We start from the raw sequence: 23494 nt of genomic DNA on the forward strand, positions 1-23494 counted from the left end.
CAGGGCTCTCCGGCCACAGGCTGCGGGGGGGAAGAGGCCTGGCTGAAGGAGGGCCTTCTCTCCATACAATGGGAAGGCCAGGAGCAGTGGGCCAAGGGGTGCCATGTTCTGGCTGTGGGAGCCCTGCGGATGGCGAAGGAAGGCTCTGGGCAACTGGCACAGTTGGGGGCACTTTCCAGGCGGGCGCCCTTCTGACCAACCACACCAGCCCCAAAGCAAGCCATTTGTACCTTAAAATGAGCGGGGATTTGATCCTTGACCTCCACTGCCCCATGCGGCGGGCCCTCGCGCCATTGCTGGCCCTCGCGCCATTGCTTCCCCCCAAGTGCTCTGGGCCTGGCACTGCCCCAGGGCCCTACTTTGGGCAGCCCTTCTGGGGGCGCCCCACATAAAGAAAGTTCCCCACAGAGGCCGCCATTGGCCTTGGGGAAGCTCTGCCAAATGGGGCCCTGCTCCTGAGCAATAGGGCACCCCCTGGACCTGCTGGTGTGGGCACCTAAGAGGGCAGAGGTCATGAGGACAGAGGGCCTGGGTCGAGGCACTGCAAGGCCCATCCTCCCCGGAAGGGGGCACCACTGAGGCATGTGTTGCCCCCTGGCGCTGGGGAAAAGGAAGGCCCTTTCCCATGGAGGAGGAAGAGGAGGAGGAGGAAGGGGCCCAGGGTGTCTCCTCACTCCCTCACTCCCTCACTGGGGTCAGGGCCCTCAGGGCTAAGAGGGGTCCTTGCCTCCCTTGGGCCTATCCTTCCTTCCCTCTTCCTTCCCCAGAGCCTTCCCTCTGCCTTCTCCCTCTGCTCCCAATTCTGGCTGGCCGCTCTGGTCCTTCCCTCCCAGCCTTCCTTCCTGCCTCTCCCTCGCCCTGAAGCCCTGCACCGCCTTCCCACTTCCATTCCTGGCTTCTCCAGCTGCCTGCAAGGAAGCAAGGAGGGAAGGAAGGGGGCTGTCGCTGGGCCTCAGGCAAACAAGGTACTTGGGGGCAGCCCCATCCTTTTGGGGGGCTGGCAGCCAGGGAGGGATTGCCGGGGAGAGACTGGGCAGCAGGGCACCGGGGCTAACTTCTGAGGGCCCTCTTTCTGCCCCTGCCCCAGAACCCTCCTCCAAATCAGCCCCTCTTTCCAGAAGCACAGGAGTTTGAGGGCATGCCAGTGCATGCTTTGGACCAGCGCTTTGGTCACATGAGTGCTAAGCACATCGGTGTGGCTTGGCAGTGGCCAATGGACTTCCCCAGGAGCTTGGGGCATTTCCCTTAAATCTTCTTTGTAAGCTGTAACTGTAGCCTTGGCTTTTCAGGACATGCTCCGGCAATCCCCGCACGCTCGCCTTGTCCATCGCCGCGTCCGTGAGAACGTCCTTAGCCTCCGTGAGGATGGACAAACAGATGCATGGCAGGGAAGGGCATGGAAGGGCACCGGCTCCCCCAGGAGCCTTGCTGGCCTTTTCCTGGAGCTTTTGATTATTCAGGAGCAATGTGCGCTTCCTAGATAAGTGTTTATTGCATAGGCGTAATGGTCTACTCTGTGGCAATGCCAAGTGGTTTACCATGAGGAAATTATTCCAGGGCAGTGGCAGAGGTGTCAGGGAGTGTCTGTGTGTAAAACTGCCCACAGAAGAGAGAGGTCTCTCTGGAGCTGGTGGACAAGCGAACGGACACATCGCCCCGTGCTGGTGTGGGGCGCTTTGTCCAGACTGTATCCGCTTTGCCCCACGGCCAACTCATGCAGCCCAGACTGGGAGGGAGGGGGTGGTTCTGCCACTGGAGAACGGGAGGAACTGAGGCGGGAGCTGGTGTCTCCAGCTGCGCCAGGCCCTTGCTGCTCTGTGTAGGCTCTCGGGGGTTGTGGCATAGAGAGCCCAAAAGGGCATTGTGTCTCTGAGCATATGGGAGTGAGTGTGTGCGCGTGCGCGCACATTTAGGCACTCTGTCAACTCTCTCTTCCTTTGACTAGGCACGCCTCTGGCCCCCTGGGTGCCCTGGACCTGGGCATCCATCAAACCCTCTTCACACAGGCCTTGCCAGCTCAGGACATGTGCCTCTGTGTATGGGAGAGACTGGCTTTGGCCACTGCCTGCCCTCCTAATGTGGCAACAAATTCCCTCCAGCCAGGCTCTCCTGCTTCCCCCAATAAAACAACAGTAGGGCCATACTGGGAAAGAGGCTGCAGCTCCAGCTGGTCCTTGTGGGGCTCCCAGGAACCATGTGTGGACCCCACCTCTTTGCTAGCAGAGCTCCATCCAGCCCAGTTTTGCCCTGGCTTGGCTGCCTCAGCCTTTGCCTGTGGTTCTGGGGGTGAGTGGGGCACTGGCTGTCGGTGGGGGCTTCCCTTTAGTGTGGCACTCTGCCAACTGCCCATCGTTCGCCCGCTGCCTGTTCCTTTCAACAGGGAGATGGACGTAAAGGTGTGTCATCACAGCTCCCTCTCTGAGCTCCAGGAAGAGGTGAGGAAGGTGGGAGGCAAGTGTGTGGCAGGGAGAGAGGGGCCCTATGGGACCCCCGTGTGAGATGGAGCCCCTTTGGAGGGTGCTTCCCTGGAGCATGCCCTCCTCCTCCTCCCAGCTGCACCTTCAGTGGGCTTAGCAAGCAGGCTTTTCCTGGAAATGTGTGTTCCTCTGCAGGCACTTCCGGGCCGTCCTCTTGTGGCTTGTCCCAAACCCTGCGTTTTCCTGCGATGAAGTCATAAAAGACAAAAGACAAGCAAAACAAACCTCATAGCCACAGCAGCTGCAAAAGGGGTGCGGAGGACAGAGGCCCTCCTGGCAATCACCTTTCCGTCCCTTTGGGCACCCCTTGCCAGATGGAGACGCTGAGCGCCCGCCATCACTCAGTTGAGGTGCCAGGGAGATGCTCAGCTGAGCTGCCAGCATCCCCAGCTGGAAGGGCTGCAAAGGGCAGGTGGGCTCTGTGACCACTGAGGACTTGGCCTATGTCCCCTCTGCTTCTCTCTTGCTCTCACGTCCACAATTGTTTCTCTCTGGCAGGTAAAAACCTACAGCTTCCAGCACCTTGGGGAAAGGTTTTTGTGGGACTTGTGGCAGCCAGAGGGAGAACCGAGGGTCTCTAGTAGCAAGCGTGGCTAGGAGGGCATTGGCACAGTAAAGGCCCCTTCCTGAAGAGGTCTGGTCTCGCCTGGGCGATAGATAATGCACCTTCACTGGGTGCCATGACAGGCTTTCTGTGGAGCAGCTATTGGGAGGATCTCCCTCTGGCAAGCCTGGCTGGAGCCACTTTTGAGGTGCATGTGGCTCCTTTGTTGGCAAGGGCAGCCGTGTCGCTTGGCTACCCCTCTGTTTCTGGGCACAAGCCAAACTGCTGGTTTTCCCCTGTGAACTGAAGGGGGAAAATTGAGCGGGGGAGGGGGGGGAAGACCCCACCCTGAGCAGATGATGTGATTGCTTTTCACCCGGCTGTGCTGCATTTAGCCGCTGATGAGGGAAGGAAAGAGACGGGAGCGTGGCAGAAGTGGGGGGCAAGGAGGGCTGGCAGCAGATCTGCTTCTGGGAGCATCTGTGGACAGAAAAGCAAAGCAGATGACTGATAAATGAGGATCAGGGTGGTCCACAAAACCTGCAGAGTCAGAAGGAACACAATTAGCCCTATTACCGAAGGGGATGGAAAGTGCCAGGCTTAGTCTGGAACAGAGACTGGGAATAGGAGGCTTCCTGCCGCTGGTGGTGGTCCGGAGCAGCCAGGAAGTGTCCTTTGCCCCGTTTGTGCAGAGCTCCTGCCTCTTAGTGGCATTTGGTTGGCCACCTCATGCCCTGGCCTGGCTGGCAAGATAGTGCCCGCGATGCGGAGGAGCCTGTCCATTCGGCATTAAGAAGGCATCCTGGGTTCTGGGCAAGAGCAGGAGAGATTATAGTTTGGTGGGCTGGCAGGCAAGCAGGCGCCTGACTGTATTCCTCCTAAGCCTCAGTCCAGGAAGCCAGGATCCTTTCCAGGAACGTCTTGGCATGTGCGGGGTTTAGCTAAGCCTGGCGCCACCCTCGCCCTGCTCCCCTTCCACCTCTCATGAAGGGCACAGGGGTTGGAGGGCACCGGGGACAAGGTGCTGAGTGTGCCCTGCTTGCCCAGAGGGGAAGGGTGGCCCTGGAGTCTGTCTCCATCCACTCCTTGGAGGGGCCAGACTTTGGGTGGGAGACCATCTGGGGGGAGGTAGGGTCCCTGCTGCGCTTCTGTGGAAGGACCCCTGGGGCACTGAGGTGGGCCCTAGTTCTGGGTCCGACTGTTTGGGTGAAGGGTGCACCCCATCTGCAGCACAACATAGGACGTGGCATGTGGTACTTTGAACAGGTGCTGCGTGGAAGGGGTTAGGCTGCCAGCCAGCTAGCTGGCTTCTAACCACCTGGGATGGTGTCTTCGTGGTCTTTCCAGAAATGTTTGTTAGCAGAAGAGTGTGAGCGTGGGAGAGTCCTGGCAGGGAGGCCCTTTGCTTCCCCCGCAGTGGCGTCTTGGGGCTCCTCAGCCTGAATTCAAAACAGGCGCTCCTCTTCCCACCCACCACCCATCCCCACCACCATAGGCCTGAGGAACCAGGATGTCCAGCTCCTCAGCCCCGAGATGAAGCAGTGCCCTCCGCAGCTCTTCATGTGGAGCAAGAGACCCCTTCCTCAGGCAAAGCTTGTAAGGTGCAGAGGAAGGTAGGCTTCATGAGGCTGCTAAGCACAATCCGTATCTGCCTGGGGAGGCAAAGGAAGACCCACGTTGCCTCTTCCCACTTTCTCTGCTGTGCAGAGTGCCAAGCATTGCTACTGCCGTACCAAAAGCCTGTGCCAGGAGGAAGAGGAGGATGAGGATCCTTAGATTAATATTGAATAATGCCCCCCCCCCATGCCATCCTGCAGAGGGAGGCAGCTGGCTGGCATAGCACTGTCGCCTGGGCAGCTCTTTCCACTGGAGCCCACCTCCAGTTTGGCTTGTCAGCTTTTAGCACCATTTGTCAGGATGTGAGAGAGATCCTCATGTAAAGACTTCTGTCTCAGGACAGGAGGCATTTGAGGAAGAGGAGGGAGGACACCACACCCCACAAGTGCGCGGCTTCTGGGCAGCGGCCATAGTCCGTCCCGAGCTCCTCCTCCGTCCTTCTTTGGTGCCAAACTAATCCCTTCCTAGCCCTAGTTTTAAACTTTGCAGCCCCACAAAGGACCTTGGTTGTTTTAGCAGCAGCCAATAGAGGTGGGTGGACACTCCTCAGCATGGGAACCCTGGCTTAAAACAGTCCAAATTCTCTTGTTTCAGTTGTTTTGGACAGCAAGGGAAAAATCTTTGGAATTCTAATTCTCATATCTCTCTCTCTCTCTCTCTCTCTCTCTCTCTATATATATATATATATATATATATATATATATAGTGTGCATGTTTGTGTGTAATACCCCCTTTCAGCCCTTCCTCCTCTCACAGCCTGGCTGCATGTTGGAACCAGGCACATGGCTGGTGGCTCGGATGGCAGGCAGGGCTGGGCTCTTTCCCAGCTGAGCTCCATCCATGGGGCTGCGAGAAGCTCCAGGGGCCATTTCCTGTTTCCAGTCAGTCAGAGGAGGGAGGCAGCAGTGGCAGCGGCTGCGTCCTGAGATTAATGGAGAGGTTTATTGAGTTTCACTGGAACACCTCTGCTTGTGGCTGATGCGCTCCAGATGGGCTGGCTAGCCCTGCCGTGGGGCTTCTGAGGCAGTGCCCTGGGGCACTGCTTGCTGGCACTGGTCAAGGCTCCCAGGCCCTGGCACTCGGACGGTCTGGTGCCATGGGGAAGTCGGGCTCCAGCCTTACCATCCTCAGCCCCGATTGCAGCAGATGATGATTTGAGGAGGGCCCTATCCTCTCTGTGGCCCCTGCCTGTCCCTGAGCACCTAGGGGGGCTGCCTGGGGTCCTCTTCTGCCTGTTTGGGGAGAAGCCCTTCCCTCTCCAGCTGGCATGGGGCCGGGGAAAGAGACCCACATGGAGGCCCTGGACACCTGGTCCAGAGCACCTGGCTTGAAGCACTGCGGTGATAGCAAGGGGGGGGGCTCTTCTTGCTCGGCTTCAAAGGGGCTCCCGCTACCCCAGCCTGCCAGCTCCCTGCCATTATCAGGATCCAGAGAGTGTCCCATTGCTCCTGGAAGCTATTCATCCTGCCTGGGCCAAGTGTGTGTGTGTGGACAGGGAGTGGAGAGATGGGAGGACAACTGCTCCCACCCCCAAGTGCCCGACCGCTTCCTCCAAGCCGTTGTAGCCCCAGGATCCTGGTTCTGCTCCCTGGAACAGGGGCTGGGCAGCGGGGGCGGCCTGCATTGCTGAGCATCTGCATTCCTTCCCCCTCCAGGGGCTGGGAGAGTCCAGCAAGAAGGCGAGCCCCAGCCACCCCCCATATCCAGGCTGCTTTCCTCCTGACTGCAAGCAGTGTGTGTTGGGGGGGGGGGTCTCTGCTGCTGGGGAAGAGGAGAGGAGGATGGGGTGAGTGGAAGGCAGCCTTTGCTCTGGCCCCACTTCCTCCGTCCCTTGCCAGGCCTGAGGGTGGTCCCTGCCAGGAAGCGGAGGGTCCAGGGTTCTCTCAGGAGCAGGCTGGCAGAGTTGCCCAGGAGGGAGCCTTCTGGCCTTCCCTGGGGCTCCTCTGCTGCCTCCCTTTCTGGGCAGGAGAAGGAAGGGAGGCATCTCCCAACAGAAAGGAGTGCCACTGAGTGGCCAGCTGGCACTGCCAACAGTCCAGTGCTGCTGGTCAGACTCTGGCCCAGGACTCCTTCCTTGCCCAGGTTCCCTAGGACCTGCCTCTGTTCCTTCAACAGGGAAGCAAGACACTTGCACACCCCAGTCATCCCAATAGAGCAAGCACCCTGCTGTGTAATTTTGGGGAGACCAGACTCCCCACATTCATGGTGCTAATGATGGGAGGGGGACAGAAGAATCCCTTCTCATCCTCCTCCTTCTCCTTCTCCTCCTCTAAGGTTGAGCTATCAGTCCTTGAGTTGCTACTGATAAGCTCTGACTCAAATTACTCCAGGCTTAATTCAGGGGCTGCTGTGACTCTTTCCTCACCCCTAGGAGGAACCTGTTGGACCCTTCACCCCACTGAGGCCCTCCATTACAATGGGGTGGCTCCCTCCTGTTGCCCTTGGTCCCAGGGTCCCTGGTGGCCCTCTGCAGGTTTGGAAGTGCCTTTGGGGGGGGGAGAGCAGCCAGGCAGCCCCTCCCCTGTGTCCGCTTCCTGTTTTCACACAGGGCTGCTTCCTGCGCTCCTCTCTGGCCTGGAGGGATGCCACGGAGGGGGACGGCAGACAGATGAACCAGCGGCGGAGGCACCAGGCGCTGATAAGGAAGAGCAGAGGAAGCAGCGGTTGCTTGTCTTTCAGGGGAGAGCAGAGCTCTGGGGGCCCTGGGCACTTCTGTCCAGCTCTCAGCCCTGTCCTGCTCATGCGTACACTTCCCCCCCCCCCCATATAAACGCACAAACAGTGTCCATAATCCTGCCTTTGGGCCCAGGACAACATCCATGGTGCTTATGTGTGTGTATAGCTCCTTGAATGCCCAGTTATCCAAAGGTCAGTCCAGACCCTCAGAGCCCCTGCAGCCTGTCTGGGCCTCTCATTTCTGATGGCGCCTCTGCAGTGGCATGTGGAGCACCTCTGGCATGGCTGCTCTTTCCCAAGGGGGGCTGTACAAGAGGAGCCAGAGTCCCACGTGGTCCCCTCCGCTTCCTTGCCCCGGCCTGGCCCTGAGAAGGAGGGCAGGGGCATCTCCAGGGCCCCCACTCCCACCCCCCACAGGGTCCCTTGCCTGCTTTGCCTTCCTTGGGCCTTTCCCCTGTTCTTGCCTTGTCACTGGTCTCCATCTGTCCAGGGAATAGGGAAGGGTTTGGACAGAGGCCTCTGACCATGAGGCTCAGTCTGCACCTAGCTCTCTTGACAGCATTCTGTGTTTCCGGCAGCAGATCGCTGGCCCTGAGCCTGAGAGCGCCAGGGTGCCCCTCCTCACATTGGCACTGACCCTCTTCTTTATTTTGGGGTCAGGGCTGTCTCTTGGGGGGAGCCTAGTCAGAAGGGTCCCCAACACCTTCCTGCCCTGGCCAATCTGTCCCCCTTTCTCTCCATTCTCAGGGGGATGATGATCCTTTATGCCATCCTCTTGCTGTGGATGCGACTGGGTTGGGGCTGGTCGCTCACTCCTGGTGACCCCAATGTCTGCAGCTACTGGGAAAGGTGAGCAACGGGGGGGGGGGAAGTGGGGTACAGGAAGGGAACCGCTGCCCCAGCCAAGTCATGCCTCTGGGGAGCTCTCTCTCTAGGGCTCACTCTTTATCCCTGATCCCACAAGGCTTTGCCACAATGGAGGGGGCAGCCTTTAGCCTTCTGGGTTTGGGACTGCAGTACCCAGAATTTTGGGGGTGCTTTGAGTTTGTTCTCTTCCATCCCCTTTCTTTCTGTTTGATTCTTTTTAGTCTCTATGCCTCTCCTGGTTTGCTTTAAGTATTCCTATTGACATTCTTTCTCTGGGTCTCCTGTCTTGTTTTTATTTTTTTCCATATTTATATGGGGTTTGAAGGATGTTGTTTGGGCTGGTGCTTGTGTGTCTGTTATTTTAGCCTGCATCTTTCTCCCTTTTACTCCCCTTTTCCCTTTGCTGGGTCTCAGGTGAGCCCCCTGCCCCACCCCATAACACAGCAGCTGTCTTACGTGCAGCTAATGGCTCCTGATGCCTCTCTCTGCTCAGTTTCACAGTGCCCTCAAAGGAGTCCTACTTGCAGCCCTTCGCCCAGGTCTCCATGGAGCCTTGTGAGGGAATGTGGCCCTTTGTGGAGAAGACCTGCACCCGGCACAAGTAAGAGACCGTCCCCCTCTCTTTCCCATTCTTGAGCATCTCCTGGCTCATGCCTGCCCAAATTCTCTGCCGCCTGAAAGGTTTGCCAGGGTACCTATTGGAAAAGGAGGGGGATTTGGGGCCAGGAGGGCAAGGGCAGCCCAGGGACCTGGGCAAGGCTGGGCCGAGGGTGAGACTCTGGTAACAGAGGTGGATTTGGCCTTTTCAGTAGAACTTACCTTTTGATTCATTCATTTGTATCAACTGTTTTAAGTACTGTCAAAGTGGCTGGCACTCTTGGGGCAGTTTGTATAAAAACCCCTCAAGGAATCAATAACAGCACAGCTGGAAGAAATGAATCAGTCAATGCTCTGTATCCACATATTCAAGTATTAGGGTCTTAAGAACCAGCCATAAAACTTAAATAGCAGAAGTGAAAAGGAGTGAGTGTCGGCTGAGGAGGGCCTGAGCCTGGCTTCCTCCCTGGGGTCCTCCAAGAGTCTGGCTGGCCGGGACCACTGTCCAAGGAGTCTTAACCAACGGCTTAGGGGCAGGCATCTGTTTTCCCCTCGTGAATAGAAATGGCTGGCCCTGAAGAGTGTCTGCCCGGCTCCTCTGCCCGGCCCCAAAGGCCTCGTTGGGCTAGAGGCCTCCTTGGCATTGGCCATCTTCTCTTGGCTCTTCCACAGAGTCCTCTACAAGGCTGCCTACAGGCAGAGCGTGAAGCTGGACTACAGGAGGCGCTACCGCTGCTGCCAGGGCTACTACGAGAGCAACAGCCTCTGCGTCCGTAAGTCCCGGCTCCCTGTCTGGGCCCAGACCCCCCACAAGTCCTCACCCCAAGAGGGGCTCTGCTGCCTGAGGGCTTCTCTCTCCTTCCCCTCCCCCAGCATAGCCCCAGCGGAGGGGGACAGCAGAGCCCCCCCGCTCTGGGGCAGTTCAAAGAGGGGAGAGGGCAACCATCCACCATCCCCTGAAAGGGGAAAGATGTCTTCTTGGGCCAGCAGGGAGAAGAGGGAGGTCTTCCTGAATGCTGGGGGGCAGGTTGATCCCTGGGCCTCTCCCTCCTTTTGGACCCACTTTCTGGCGTCTGTGAAGCAGCTCTTCTCGCCCACTGAGACCCTCTGCAGCCTCCCTGGGGCCATTTTGCTTTGCTGGGTGAGCAGGGCTTTGGGGCGATACTGGGGCTCCTTCTTCCCTCCTTCTTCCCTCCAGCTCGATGCACCCAGGACTGTGTCCATGGCAGGTGTGTGGCACCAGAACAATGCCAGTGTGAGCAGGGATGGAGGGGCACAGACTGCTCCAGCGGTGAGTCTCTTCCCAAGCTATGTGGGCAAGCACCCCAGCTGCCCCTTTTGGCCTCCAGTGTCTGGGGCAGCTGCCCGCAGATAAAAGTGCTGGGGGCTTGCAGAGGTCTTTCCCCCTAAAATGTTCCTACCCCCTGTGCAAGTAAAAGGGATAGCAAACAGGGATAGCAGGAGGAGCATCACAAATCCCAAGGTTGGGGGTCCAGAGGTCCAGATGGAAGGGAGGGCTCCCAGGAGCCCCATTGCAAGGAGGCTTGCATGGCTGCTTCTGGGCAAGCAGGGACTGGGTCCCTCTCTCTCTGGTAAGGCTGCCTGGCTTTCCAGTTCATAGCTGGGAATATCCACTGGCCACCTAGCAGCCCACAAGGAAACACACAGGCCACCACCAGGGCAACATGGGAGGAATCTTGGGTCCAAGTCATTTAGCCACCCCCACCCCCACCCCGCTTTGATACCTGGAGCAGCCTGGGGCAGAAGGGGAAGGTGGGGTTTCCTATTTGTGCATCATAGTGCTGGTTTGCAAGGGGATTTCTGTGGTTTGTGGCTTTTGTAAACCTCCATGTGGGAGTGAGGAATGCAAGGAGTGTGTGTGTGTGTGTGTGTGTGTGTGTGTGTGTGTATGTTTTCTCTGTCTCTCTTTCACTCTCCTCCTTCCCCCCCCCCCCCATGCTCCTTGGCCACATTGCAGACTGTCCCACATCAAATCCACCCCCGCTGCTCCATGGAGGGTCTTGGCAGAGGCAGCTGGTTCCCACACAGAGGGACTGTCCCTCTGGGCCTGGGGTTTACAGCGGGTCACTGCCTGGGAAATAAACACCCCACAGGAGCGGAGGGAAGGAGGGGATGGTGTGGGGTGAGGAGTGACAGCTGCCTAAGGGGGAACAGGAGAACGAGGGGGCCCCTCTTCGTAACCCTTGTCTCCTTGCAGCCCCATTCATGCCACGCTCTTCTCATCTGCTGACACGTTTTGATAGCCGCCTGGCCAATGCAGGCTGTCTGTGGGTTGCCCAACTCACGGATGCCCCCTTTCTCCCTCCCCTCCATTCCTCCAGACTGCAGCAGCCTCTTGTGGGGTGCCCACTGCGAGAACCCCTGCATGTGTCTGAATGGGGGCAGCTGTGACCCCCTGACCGGGGCCTGCACCTGCCCTCCGGGCTTCAGGAGTCCCTCCTGCCAAGAGCCCTGTGCCCAGGGCACCTATGGCCCCAGCTGCCTCCTGGATTGCCACTGTGAGAACGGGGCCACTTGCGATGGGGCCACAGGGGCCTGCTTCTGTTCCCAGGGATATGCTGGGCCACAGTGAGTAGCGGGGGCAAGGCTGTGGGCCAGAGTGGGACAGCTGCTAAGCTGCTTTCTTGGGCAGTGGTCAGGGGACTGGCCTCCCCTTCCCTCCATTCCTGTCTCTTCCAGCTGCGAGCTCCCATGCCTCAATGGAACCAGTGGACTTCAATGCCCGGCCCACTGCCCCTGTCAGAATGGGGGCATCTGCCACCCCCAAGAGAGCCACACTTGCGCCTGCCCTCCTGGGTGGATGGTACGTACCTTCCTCAGTTTGTCTGTCCAGCTGGAGGGCAGCCGGGCAGCCTTCCCTTAGCCCATTCCCTGTTCAGCCCTCCTGGCCTTGTTAAGGGCCAGACAGGCCGCCCCAAGATCCGGGAGGGCAGAGGAGCAGCTCTGAGCCCCTCTGTATGTGTTTCTGGGAGTGTGATCCTCCGGGAGACCCCTGGGCAGTTGTGGAAGCCCCTACCCTCCAGCTTTCTGCTCCTACGTTGCAGGGCCCCATCTGCTCCATACGCTGCCCCGCGGGGCACTTTGGCTCCAGCTGCCAGGGGGAATGCCAGTGCCACAACGGAGGCCAGTGTGACCGTGACTCTGGACAGTGCCGCTGTGCGCATGGCTACATGGGAGAGCAGTGAGTAGACGCTGACAGAGAACGGGGCTGGGGAGTCCTGGCTGGTCTTGCTTCCCTGTGCTCCTGCCAAGGGGCTCCAGAGGCCTGATTTTGAAGAGCAGCGTCTCATGAGGAGGAGACTTTTGGGCAGGAGGGGGGAGTCCTTGGAGTGGGTGAAATCCCACCACAGAGTTTGCCTAATTCCAGCTCACGCATATACACACCTCAACACCTGGCATTTGCTTTCATGATCTCCTGACCAGAGGATCCCTCCCAGAAGGAGGTCCAAGTGACCCACAGCCCCTCCGTGGGTTGGAGGGAGGAGAGGAAGGGGTCTATGGGGAAGGGATACAGCTCTGAACTGAAGGTGCATGTGCTCCCCTCCCAGCCCAGCTTTATAAAGTGTTGGAAATGATGGAAGGGCTGAAGAGGCAAAGGCCCTTGGCAGCCCTGGCTTCCTCCATCTGTGTTGGAAGTGGGTTCCCAGCATCCATCATGTATTGTGGGGGGTGGGTTTGGGGGGGCTGTGCAAATGATGGGAGGGCAGCAGGGAACATGCCAGTCATGGGGAGTGGTGGGGCGGGCGGCCCCTTTCTGACAAATGGAGATCTGGGTTCAGCTGGGGGGGTGTCCTTGGATGTTTTCTTTTTGTAGAGCAGCTCAGCCTCCCCGACTTCCTAGGCTCGCTCCCTCCCTCCCTCCCTTCCTTACTTTTAATTGCGCTTTCTCCTTCCCCAACAAAGGTGCCGTGAGGAATGCCCCATTGGCAAGTATGGGCAGGACTGCCAGCAGGACTGCGACTGCACCAATGGCGGGCGCTGCTTCCACATCAATGGGGCCTGTCTGTGTGAAGCTGGTTTCTTTGGCAGCCGCTGCGAGGAGCGTAAATGCTCACCTGGCTTCTATGGCCTGGGCTGCCACTTGCCCTGCCTCTGCCATCCTGGGCACACACAGAGGTAGGGACCCTCTGGGCAGGTTAGGGGAGGCAGGGAGAGAAGGAGGGAGTGCCCCGTGAACGCTGCAGCACCTGGCTCAGACAGCCATCCATCTGGGCTAACGGGCGCATGCCCTCTCCTTGCTCCCCCAGCTGCCACCCACTCTCGGGCGAATGCACATGCAAGCTGGGTTGGACTGGCCTCCAGTGCAATGAGACCTGCGCTCCTGGTTATCACGGTCCGGGTTGCCAGGAGCCCTGCTTGTGCCTCAACGGGGGAGCGTGCGACAGCGAGACGGGGCTCTGCCAATGCCCAGCAGGCTACACGGTGAGTCCCCAGGAGGTAGATGCAAGGCTTTGCGTTCAACTGGCTTCAGACTGGCTCTCAGGGCTGCAGTACTAATAGCTGAAATGATAAAATGTGGTCCACCCAGTGGCTTGGCTGGAGGGAGAAACCAAGCCTTTGAGCTCAGGGGAATGGGGGCATCGTTCTTCTCCCCCTTCCCGCAGCGCCAGTAGGAAAGTGCCAAAGATCCTCAGCAGTTGAAGAGCTTTTTGCCCAGCACCCCCACCCTTTCCCCTGGCTCTCCCTGGGCAAGGCAGTCGGGAAGCTGTTCTGAGCTGTGTCCTTTTGACCTCAGCCCTCTCTGTCCATCCCTTAGGACAAGCACTGTGCCAGTCGCTGCCCAGTCAACTCCTATGGCCTGAACTGCACCCAGCACTGTGACTGCAAGAATTCCTTGGCCTGCTCCTCTGTGGATGGGGCCTGCATCTGCAAGGAAGGTACAGCGCAGTCCCACGGGACCGTGTGGGGTGAGGCGAGGGGCATGTGCTGGCAGGCGCCCTGCTGCCATCTCCTGCAGCCAGAGGTCTTCCTTGGAGGAGCCCTCTTGGACTGCCCTTCCTGGAAAGCCAACTCCTTCCCGTCTTGCCCTCTCTGTGCCTTAGAGGCCCATCTACTGGGACCCTCTCCTCTCTCTCCTCAGGCTGGCAAGGAGCAGACTGTTCCCTCCCTTGCCCCACGGGCACCTGGGGCTCCAGCTGCAACGAGACCTGCCAGTGTGCTAACGGAGCCACCTGCAGCCCCGTCAGCGGCAAGTGCATGTGTACCGCAGGCTGGCATGGCAGCAAGTGCCAAGACCCATGCCCAGTAAGTGGCTCTGGGGAAGGAGGGAGGGAGGAGGAGTTCCAGTGGGCACACACAGGCACACCAACTGCCCAAGGTGCCCTCTCTGCCTCCCACAACGGACACCCACCCCAAGGGGGTGCCTGCTGGACCTGGCTCCCTTCTATGGCTCCTTGCCCGAGGGGCATCCAGGCAAGTCTGGCCATGGGACCCCCCACAAGAAGGGGGGCTGTCAAGCCAGGAGAGCAGTTGCCAGAAGGGGGGGATCTGATGGCTGTGGGAGAAGGGGGCAGCATATCTGCAGGTGAGCCAGGTACCTGGGCCCAAGAAAGTTTGGTGCCCATCATCCTTCTCTCCCTCTTTCTCCCAGGCTGGGTCCTTTGGCCTGGGCTGCAGTCGGACGTGCACCTGCCAGAATGCAGCTGGCTGTGACCCCTTCACTGGTCAGTGCCTCTGCCTTCCTGGGTGGACAGGTAAGGAGGAGGCCTCTGCCCATCTCCCACCAGACCGGGGGGGGGGGGTGGGCTTCATGGGAGGAAGGGGGCTTTGCCTTCTGGGAGCCCTTCAGACCATCGCTGGCCCAGGGCTCCGCAACCTCCCCAGGCTTCCCTCATCATTTGAGGGGGCTGGCTGGGTCCTGTCCACCACACGCCCTTCTGCGCAGCTGGGAAGGCTGAGCTGGGTCTTTGGAGCTGTTACGAAGGAAGGAGGGTGTCCAGCCCTCCCTCCAAGCACCTTAACCCCTCAGGGGCTGCTTATCTGCCCAGAGGTTGTCAGCATTCCCCAAAGGCACCCTGAGATATATGGACCCCTGGGATGCAGAGGGGGCCGGGCTGGGCAGCTGGGGAACGAGGACCCCATGTGCCTGACTGCGTGCTCCACAGGGCTCCACTGCAGCCAGCCTTGCGGAGAGGGCCTGTGGGGGCCGCACTGTAGCCAGCTGTGTTCCTGCAAGAATGGCGCCTCTTGCTCACCGAAGGACGGGAGCTGCGACTGCGGCCCAGGCTTCAGGGGCCCCTCCTGCCAGCGCCGTAAGTCTCGCACCCATTGCCAGCGCAGCCTCGCCGCATGGGGCAGCCTCATGTCCCCCCCTTCTGCCCAGGACCCAGAAGGGAGCCCACAACTCTGGCCAGGGTGGGGGCACCCTCCTCACAGTATAGTTCTTCTCCAGATCAAATGTTTTTGTTGTAAAATGTTAGCATAATAACTTCTATAGCACTACAACATCATGTTAAGCTTTCCAGTCCCTGTGCCGTTACTCACTTGCTCGAATAAACCCCTTCAAGGGTTTCCCTAACATTTAGCAAACAAAGCAGAGCAGTGCTGGTTGAAAGTAAATTATGGGGATCTGGCGAGAATGCCTCTCCTGGGCAGGGAGAGCAGGGTCCTTGCAGCAGCGGGCCCTCAGCTGGGCTGGGGAGAGGGCCGGCCTTTCCTGACCCCAAGGATCCCAGCCTCCAGGGGCTGCCCAGGCGACCCAGGCCCTTCTCTCTATGGCCACATGTGGGGGCAGGAGGAGGTGGCAGGAAAGGGTGGCCTTTCTGCAGCTCTTTTGTCTCCCCCCTGCAGCCTGCCAGCCGGGACGTTATGGCAAGAAGTGTTCGGTGTCCTGTCGGTGTGCCAACCACTCCATCTGCCATCCTGTGGACGGATCATGCGACTGCCCTCCCGGGTGGATGGGCAACGATTGCTCGAGGCGTGAGTCTCCCAGTCAGGTCTGAGAAGAGGAGGGAATATGGGAGCGGGGGAGACCGGGAATTGCCATAAAAGAGCTGGGGCGCAGTGGCTAAAGGCCTGAACTGCAGCCACAAGGTTGTGGGTTTGATCCCAGGCTGGACTCCAAGGTCCACTCAGCCTTGCATCCTTCCGTAGGTTGCTAAAAGGAGTACTCAGCTGGTTGGGGGTAACTGGCTTACACATTGTGAACTGCTTAGGGAGTGCTTAGTTCACTGATAAGCAGTATAGCAATGTACTTGCTATTGCTGTTGCTATATTGCCACCAGAAGTTCCTTTTCCAGGGTCCCTGTGGCCTTGAAGGGGAGCCAGAGCTGTCTTACTCAGTGGGAGACCCACAGAGGCACCTTCAGGCTCCCCTCCTGCCCTGAGTGGTCCCACAGGCCCTGGACACGTCCGCTGGGCTGGTGGGAGGGTCTTTTGAGGTGGCATTGCCACCCTCAAGGCCTCTATGCCCCAGTTATTCCTTGCAGACTGAGTGAGCAGGTGTCTTTCTGACACTGCATGGCACCTGTCCTTCTTAAGGTGGCCTCCTGGCCAAGGGGCTTGGAAGTGGGATGTCCCCTGCCCCCCCCCAGGAACATTGTGGCCATCCCTGTGAGGGAGGCCAGCAACAGAAACCTTGGTGCCAGAGCAGCAGCCCTAAGACTCTGGGGGGGGGTGCTGTGGGTCTGAGCCCAGGAGCTGCCCAGCGCTCCCCCCACTCTATTGGGAGCAAAGGCGAGAGAGGCGTGGGGGTCTCCCTCTGAGCTTTCCCTTCCGTGTCTCTCTTTGCAGGATGCCTCCCAGGGTTCTTTGGGGCAAACTGTAGCCAGCGGTGCACATGTGAGAACCAGGCCGCCTGCGACCCAGAGGTGGGGAGATGCGTGTGTCCCTCAGGCTTCACTGGGGCCCGCTGTGAGACCCGTAAGCCTGGGGTGTGGCTCTGGGGTGTGTGGGACCGATGGGCTCTTGAGTGTCAAATGGGGGTATGTGGGGCAAGGGAAGATCAGGGGCTCCATTTGACCACCCTCCCCCTGGCTCCCACTCTACTCCACTTGGAGGTCAGTGGGTGGGGAGGTGGGCTGGGGACAGAGGGGGCTGGTGGCCATGTGGACACGGCTCAGCTCTCCTCCTTTGGGGCCTGGCTCTCTCTCTCTGTCCATCCATCCAACTTTCTCTTGCTGTCGTCCAGGGAGCCCTGACCATCCACTCACCATGGTCCCAGCCGCGCCAGTGGGCTCCCCCTCCCTGGGGGCTATCATTGGCATCATTGTCCTGGCGGTCCTTCTGGTGGCCTTGCTAGCCCTCTTCCTCTGTTACCAACACCGGCAGAAGATGAACAAATTGAACCGGCACATGTCTGTGGCCTACACTGCGGGGAGGACAGGCAGTTCAGAGTATGCCGTCCCAGGTGAGACTGGGCAGGGTGGGGGTTGGGACTCCTGGCTTCACACAGCTGACCACAAGCTGGGATTTTTGGGGGGTGGGGGACAGGAAGCACCCCCTACCAGCTCTTCTTACACCAGAGGGTTGTCCCAGGGCTGCCAGCTCCAGGGGATGGGCCCTGAATGTTAAGTGGGGAATTAGGGACCTGGCCCTCTTGCCCCAAAAGACCGAGCCCCTTTTTCTGTTGAGGGGCAAAGGAGGGTGCCATTTGAGCACCGCTCTTGGTTCACTTACCTTTGCCCTTCTGTACAGATGTGCCTCCCAACTACACCCACCACTACTACTCCAACCCCAGCTACCACACCTTATCACCCTGCTGCCCAAGTCCACCCATACCCAGCCTCCCTGAGACTCCTGCAGGCTCCAGTAAGGTAAGGGCCCTCCCCATCGCGCCTGGCAGTCCCTGCAGGGCCTTGGAGGGGAGCTTTTGGCTTCCATCGGTGGGCAGGTGGGCAGGCAGGCAGCCAGTGCTTTGGGCCAAGGGTGGGGTGCTCAGCTGCCCACCCCCACAGTGAGGTGGGAGAAGGGTCTGTGTAACCAGCCTCCTGCCTAGGAGGGCAGGGGAGGGGAAGGGGATTCCCTTGCAAAGTGGGGCTGTTTGGGTGGGATTTGGGTGCTCAGACTGTGCCAACGCCTCCCTCTCACCACTTCCCCCTGCCTCTCTTGTTGTTCCCCTCTGCCTTCCCTTGCTGATAATGGCGGTGCCATTTTGTGCCAGAATAGTGCTCTGAAACCTCACAGCTCAAGAGCTCCCCCACAGCTCAGTGCCAAGGATCCTGGCAAGCTACCAGAGGGGCAGCCGCCAACTGACCAAGGAGTGGCCCCCCAGACAGATACTTACCCAGCCCTTGCCAGGCTCTCCCTTCACCCGCCTCCTTCCTCCTTGGCCAGGGCCTTGCTAGCTGAGTCCCACAGCATCCCCACTCTCTTTGGGCATGGGGAGAGGAGCCCTGGTGGCAGGGGGCCTGGCCACCATCTGCCCCGATCTCTGGAAGGCAGCCCCTTGGGCCCCCGTCCTGTTCTGCGGTGTGTTGCAGGGCTCTTCCCTGGTGACTCTCCTTCTCTCCTCTCCCCCCCCCCCCAGTTCTCCCCTATGAAGAGCCTGGAGCGCGAGTGGCCAGGGCCGCATGGGGCAGAGGGGAACGCCACCCTCCCAGCTGACTGGAAGCACCTCCGGGGGTCCCTGCCCCCCACCTTTAGCCTCACCTCCTGGCAGGGTAAGTGGGGGGGGGCTTTCCTTTGCTAAGGAAGATGCAGTAGGGAGGGGCTGGGGGTGAAAGTGGGGAGAGGGGGAGTCAGGATGATGGAGACCCCCCCTTGCCCTGCTGAATGCTCCAAAGCCACTTTGGCCCTCGTTGGTGCCTTCCACCCACTGTCTCTTACTGTGGGGAACTTACGTCCGTTCCCCAGAGAGAGGATGGACAGAGGGATGTTAGGAGTCAGCTGAAGTTATTGCCAGAAGAAAATACATACTCAGTGACCTGCTCAGGTATGTTAGGATTCTAAGGTAACAAGGGGAAACTTTACTCCTTTTGTTTGACTGTTTGTAAGTTACTTTTATAGTTAAGAGGGTTCGTATGTGGACTCACTACTTGGGTGCATTTTCTGCTACATGCCTTCCAGGTAAAAAGTAAGACAACTTCTCTGTTTTAGTTCTTTTTCGATTATCAGAAGGTGAGAAATGCTTTTTGAAGAGTAAGTGGAGGTAGTAATGCTTGATGACTTCTTGGAAGTCCCTTTCCAAGCCCTCCCCTCCTCAAAGGGCATTTATGCCCCCTCCCCAGCAAATGCGGGGGTCCCATCTGACTGAATCATAAGGGCACCGCCCCACACGCAGCCATGGGAAGTGCACCTCCTAACTCTGCCATCCCATTTCCTCCCCACATCCCAGGAGGAGGCCAGATGGACCGCAGCTACAGCTACACGAACGGACTGGGGAAGTCTCTCAGCAAAGGTAAGGCAGGTGGTGCCCTTCGAACCAAAGGGGCTTCCCTGAGCCTGGTCTGAAGAGTGAAGGTGAGGGGCTGCTTCGAAAAAGTGGAGCTCTGTCTCACGTGCCCCAAGACAAGGCCAGAACGGGGCTCTGAATGGGGTCCTTGGGAACTGGGGAAGGCCTGGGGGGTGCTTGGAGCGGCACCTTTTGTGGCAGCTGGTGCTCCCGGGTGTGGCCTTGGTGTTGGTCAGCCTGGACCCCTCGCCCCCTTGTCACCCCGCATCCTGCAGGGTATTCCCCAGAGGAGGCCCTGTGCGGAAGCGGCAGCTCCCTGGGCAGTGAAAACCCCTACGCCACCATCAAGGACCTGCCTGTTCTGAGCGGGCGGCCCTCAGAGAGCAGCTACATGGAGATGAAGTCCCCCGCAAAGCGCGAGCGGTCCTACGCAGAGATCAGCCTCTCCGAAGAGCCCACGCGGGTCCTGGAGGAGGAAGAGGAGGAGGAAGGTACTGGGCTGGGGCAGGCATGGTCCTCTGTGGGGTTTGCGCCCGGACAGCCAAGAGCGGAGAGGCTTCCCCACTCCTCTGATGCCGCTGGGCGCCTGCAAACGCTGCCAGCCTCTGCCTCCCACTGCCTCAGGCACAACTGCGTCCAGAATCTTTGCTCACGTTAGCCTTCTTTCTGTCCCCCCCAGCTGCCTTGGGACCCTGATCCCCATCACCCCAGCCAGCATGGCAAGCGTGTTAAGGGCACAGGAGGAGGGGAGTGGTGCTTCCCCAAGGCAGCCCTCCTTGAGGCTGGCGCTGTTCCTGCCTCCTGGTTCCAGAGATGCCTCCTGGCATGCCTGCGCCTTCCTCGCTTTGCCCTGAAGAAATGCCTCCCTAACCCTAACTCTAACTCTAACCCTAACCCTTCTTTCCCTCCAGGTCGCAGCTGCTCTGGGGCAGAAGGAGCTGCCTTGCCAGGCCCGCCGGCTCTCCTGCCGAACCATTACGACTCACCCAAGAACAGCCACATCCCCAGCCACTACGACGTGCCCCCCACCCGGCACTACCCGCCCTCACCGCCACTCCTCCGGAGGCAGGACACATGAGGACCCCCCGCCAGCCCACCCCTTTGGCTTTTGCCTTTTGAGAAGGACGAGAAGGGGGCAAACAACAGCCTGAAGATCCTGGAAGAAGGTGGCCATGTCCTTTGTGCCCAGGCAGGTTCTCTGGGTTGCTGGCGTTCTGGCAATTCCTGGCAGCCCCCATGAGCTTCGTGGAGGTGAAACACTGAGCATCCCAGCAAGGGCTCTGTGACGGCTCTTGCGACTGAAAACCTCCAAACTGAGCAGCTGCTTTGCCTCCAGAGCAGAGGAAGCCTTTGCACAGAAGGAGTCGTTCATGAGTCAGAAAAGATGCCGCCATTTGATTTATTTCGCTCTTGCGCTTTGCCCTCAACGGCTGAGAAGACCCCTTGGGCCGAGCCCCTCTTTCTTCAGTGATCTGCCCCAGAAGCCTCTGCTGTTTGCTTCCCAAAGTGGGTCTGGAATCCAAGCCGTCAGTTTTGTCTCGTACATTTTGTCACTGAACAAGACTTAACAGGGAAATGTCCTGGGAGGGCCTTCCTGCCCTCCCTCTCCCCCCTCTTGCCCTAATTTTTCTGGGAACTGCGAGTGCTGTGGGTGACATGTGAAATGTTTTGCATAAAAGCCCCTTGCCCTGTTGACGCCATGAGCTGTTGTGTGCAGACACACAGACAGACACAGAGCATGTGCCAAAGGTGCCAGGCTCACCCGGCCCTCCTGCCCTTGGCCTGCTGGCCTCCGCTGGGATGGGGAGCGAGTCCAGCTGCCAAGGGGGCTCTGATGCTTCTCGGCTCCTGAAGTGATGCTCACCTGGGCACACTCAGACCGGTGCCCCTCGCTGCTGCTTCTGTGTGGGGCAGGAGCATTTCCACAACTGTCACAATGGAGCCCAGCAGTATTGGCTACCATTTGTGCCATTCATGGCCAAAGCTGGAAACCCCGTCTGCAATGCTTTGCAGGCAGAAAGCAATTAAGATGGTTTTCTGGACAATTAATTCCTACAGAACTCTTCCCCCGCAACATCCAAACTGTGCTGCCTCCAAATGACTTGTGTTGGCCATTAGGAGCCCAGTCTGTACCAGGGCCAGTGGTTGCAGCCTCTCTCTCTCTGCTGGACCCCCCCCCCCATGCTTAGTTTCTCATGGAAGAGTGACCGGGTGGCCCTCTGGCCAGCCTAGCCTTTGCCTTGCTTTTTGTTGGAGGGCCCTTTGGTGCTCCTGCCTCAACACTGCAACCTCTTAACATTTGTACCCCAAGTTCTCATTCACTGCTATATGGGTTTGGCTACTACAGCGTACTTTGATTTCTGCTACCAAGGCCTACACTGAAGTTCCTTATGAGGGCTATGCTGGGTAATGCAACCCAAAAACGTTGGCTGCTGGTCCTAGGACTTTATCACACATGGGGGGGGGAGGTTGCAGCTCAGATCCGCAGTCACTCCTGTTCTAGCAATGCAAAGCATGATGGTTTTTTTACACCAGATCCAGAGTCACTCCTCTCTAGCAATGCGGATTGAGGTTAAAACGTCATGTTTTTCCACACCTGGTTGCCTTTCTGTTGTCCTTCCGAAGTGAAGGGAAAGAGAAGTCAGTTCGGTTCCAAGCAAGTCACGTGATGCGGACTCAAGCAAAGGGGAGTGAGTGCACCTTGTATTACCACACCAGAGCATACTTTGAGGGTTCAACGATTAGAATCGGCACCCTTGCACATGCTCAGTGGGGCTCTGGACGCTGTCCTCCTTCCCTGCCCCCTCCTTCGCTGTCATCTTTCATCGAAGTGGAGGAGGAGGCAGGGGATGATGGGATCGGTGGCAGGTTGAAGGAGAGGAGCAGATCGGGGTCTGGGAGCAGTCAGGGGATGATGGGATAGGTGGTTGGGGGTTGCTGGGGCCAGGATCAGGATGCAGGAGTAGTCGTGAAGATGGGTTAACTCGCTGGGGGTCCCTGGCGCCAGGGTCGGGATGCAGGAGCAGTCAGGGGATGATGGGTTAGCTCGCTGGAGGTCCCTGGGGCCAGGATCAGGATGCAGGAGCAGTCAGGGGATGATGGGTTAGCTCGCTGGAGGTCCCTGGGGCCAGGATCGGGATGCAGGAGCAGTCAGGGGATGATGGGTTAGCTCGCTGGGGGTCCCTGGGGCCAGGATCGGGATGCAGGAGCAGTCAGGGGATGATGGGATTGGTGGGAGGCTGAAGGAGGGAAGCAGATTGGGGTGTAGGAGAAGGCAGGGGATGATGGGATTGGTGGGAGGCTGAAGGAGGGGAGCAGATTGGGGTCTAGGAGGACGCAGGGGATGATGGGATCGGCTGGTTGGCAGAGAGGAGGAGATGGCATGGAGGGGGAGGGGGATGACAGAGCAGGACGCAGGGGCCAAGGGGCTGGCATTGGAGTGCTTTTTCACACCAGACCAAATCGCAGTGCAATCGGAGGCAGCATGGAAGCGAATTCTCTGGAGTCACTTTTTCCCCGTTTTTACCAAAATGAGGGGTGACTTCAGAAACGCTGCTGAAGCAATTCCCAAGGGGCTCCCATAGAAATCAATGGTGTCTGATAAAACAGTCAGTTTATGACATGAAACCGCATCATTGGAAGTGCAATCACTTCGGAAGTGAGCTGGAACTGAGCCACAACACCACCAAAAAGCTCCGTGTAATATACTCCCTAGACTCCTCCAGCCAGCATTACCATTAATGACCAGCTGTAAATCCTGTTAATAAAGTACCTTTTTCTAACTCTTGCTGTCACTCGCTAAACTCTTTGGGATCCAAAATATATTGAAATCCTGTCTTTTAGGTGCTTTGAATACTACAGAACAAAACTTTGGGGGCAGATTATAATCCCAAAGCACCTTCAACCAGGACAGTTGGTGTGCGGTGCTGGCTGGCAGAGGAATCCTGACTCTTGCGTTTAAAACAAGAGTCTCCAAATCTCTGCTGCTGCAGCCAGATGGAATGATGCCCTTTGAAACCTCAGATTCCTTATAGACAAGTGTCCTCTTCTGATCCCATCTGATGTGAAGCTAAGCGGGGTCAGCCTTCACTAGTACTTGAATGGGAGACCAGTGAGTACCAGGCACCGTTTGCTATATTTCAGGGAAAGGAACAGGCAAAACTAGTTTGCTTAAGAAAACCTCATGACGGCACACGCACATGTCCACAACTTACTTTGCATTGACACTCTTGCTCCCTTGTGGCTGACTGAGCAGCACAGCGCCCAGCTTTTTCTCCCAAAGGGCTCCTTGCCCTAAACGCTGAGCAGCCATCGCCACAAAGGGCCTGATTCTCCTGCAGAGAGCCCACTCCTTTGGCTGGACTG

General features: G+C 58.4%; 1 protein-coding gene across 6 annotated transcripts; it reads left to right on the forward strand.

The window, feature by feature from the left end:
• Nucleotides 1–871: 871 nt before the first annotated feature.
• On the forward strand, nt 872–22911 carry LOC149301712 (uncharacterized). Of its 6 annotated transcripts, XM_089483818.1 has the most exons (25): nt 2323–2435; nt 2613–2975; nt 4517–4634; nt 5345–7506; nt 8062–8163; nt 8675–8782; nt 9451–9551; nt 9977–10069; nt 11121–11367; nt 11479–11602; nt 11844–11980; nt 12703–12915; nt 13047–13221; nt 13556–13676; nt 13880–14043; nt 14390–14492; nt 14904–15050; nt 15589–15717; nt 16531–16659; nt 16928–17146; nt 17434–17552; nt 18266–18398; nt 19073–19135; nt 19405–19620; nt 20041–22911. In XM_089483818.1, the coding sequence occupies exons 5-25, from the start codon at nt 8066–8068 to the stop codon at nt 20205–20207; spliced, it is 3006 nt and encodes a 1001-aa protein (XP_089339944.1). In that variant the 5' UTR covers nt 2323–2435; nt 2613–2975; nt 4517–4634; nt 5345–7506; nt 8062–8065; the 3' UTR covers nt 20208–22911. The 6 variants fall into 6 exon arrangements, with proteins under 6 accessions (XP_089339945.1, XP_089339942.1, XP_089339943.1 ...); XM_089483814.1 differs by having other exon boundaries at nt 5345–8163; XM_089483815.1 differs by lacking the exons at nt 2323–2435; nt 2613–2975 and adding an exon at nt 949–965 and having other exon boundaries at nt 5345–8163.
• Nucleotides 22912–23494: the final 583 nt, after the last annotated feature.

The sequence above is a fragment of the Sceloporus occidentalis genome, unplaced genomic scaffold (assembly GCF_023333645.1).
Source record: "Sceloporus occidentalis isolate IW3139 unplaced genomic scaffold, rSceOcc1.0.p SCAF_20, whole genome shotgun sequence".
Taxonomy (NCBI): Eukaryota; Metazoa; Chordata; class Lepidosauria; order Squamata; family Phrynosomatidae; genus Sceloporus; species Sceloporus occidentalis.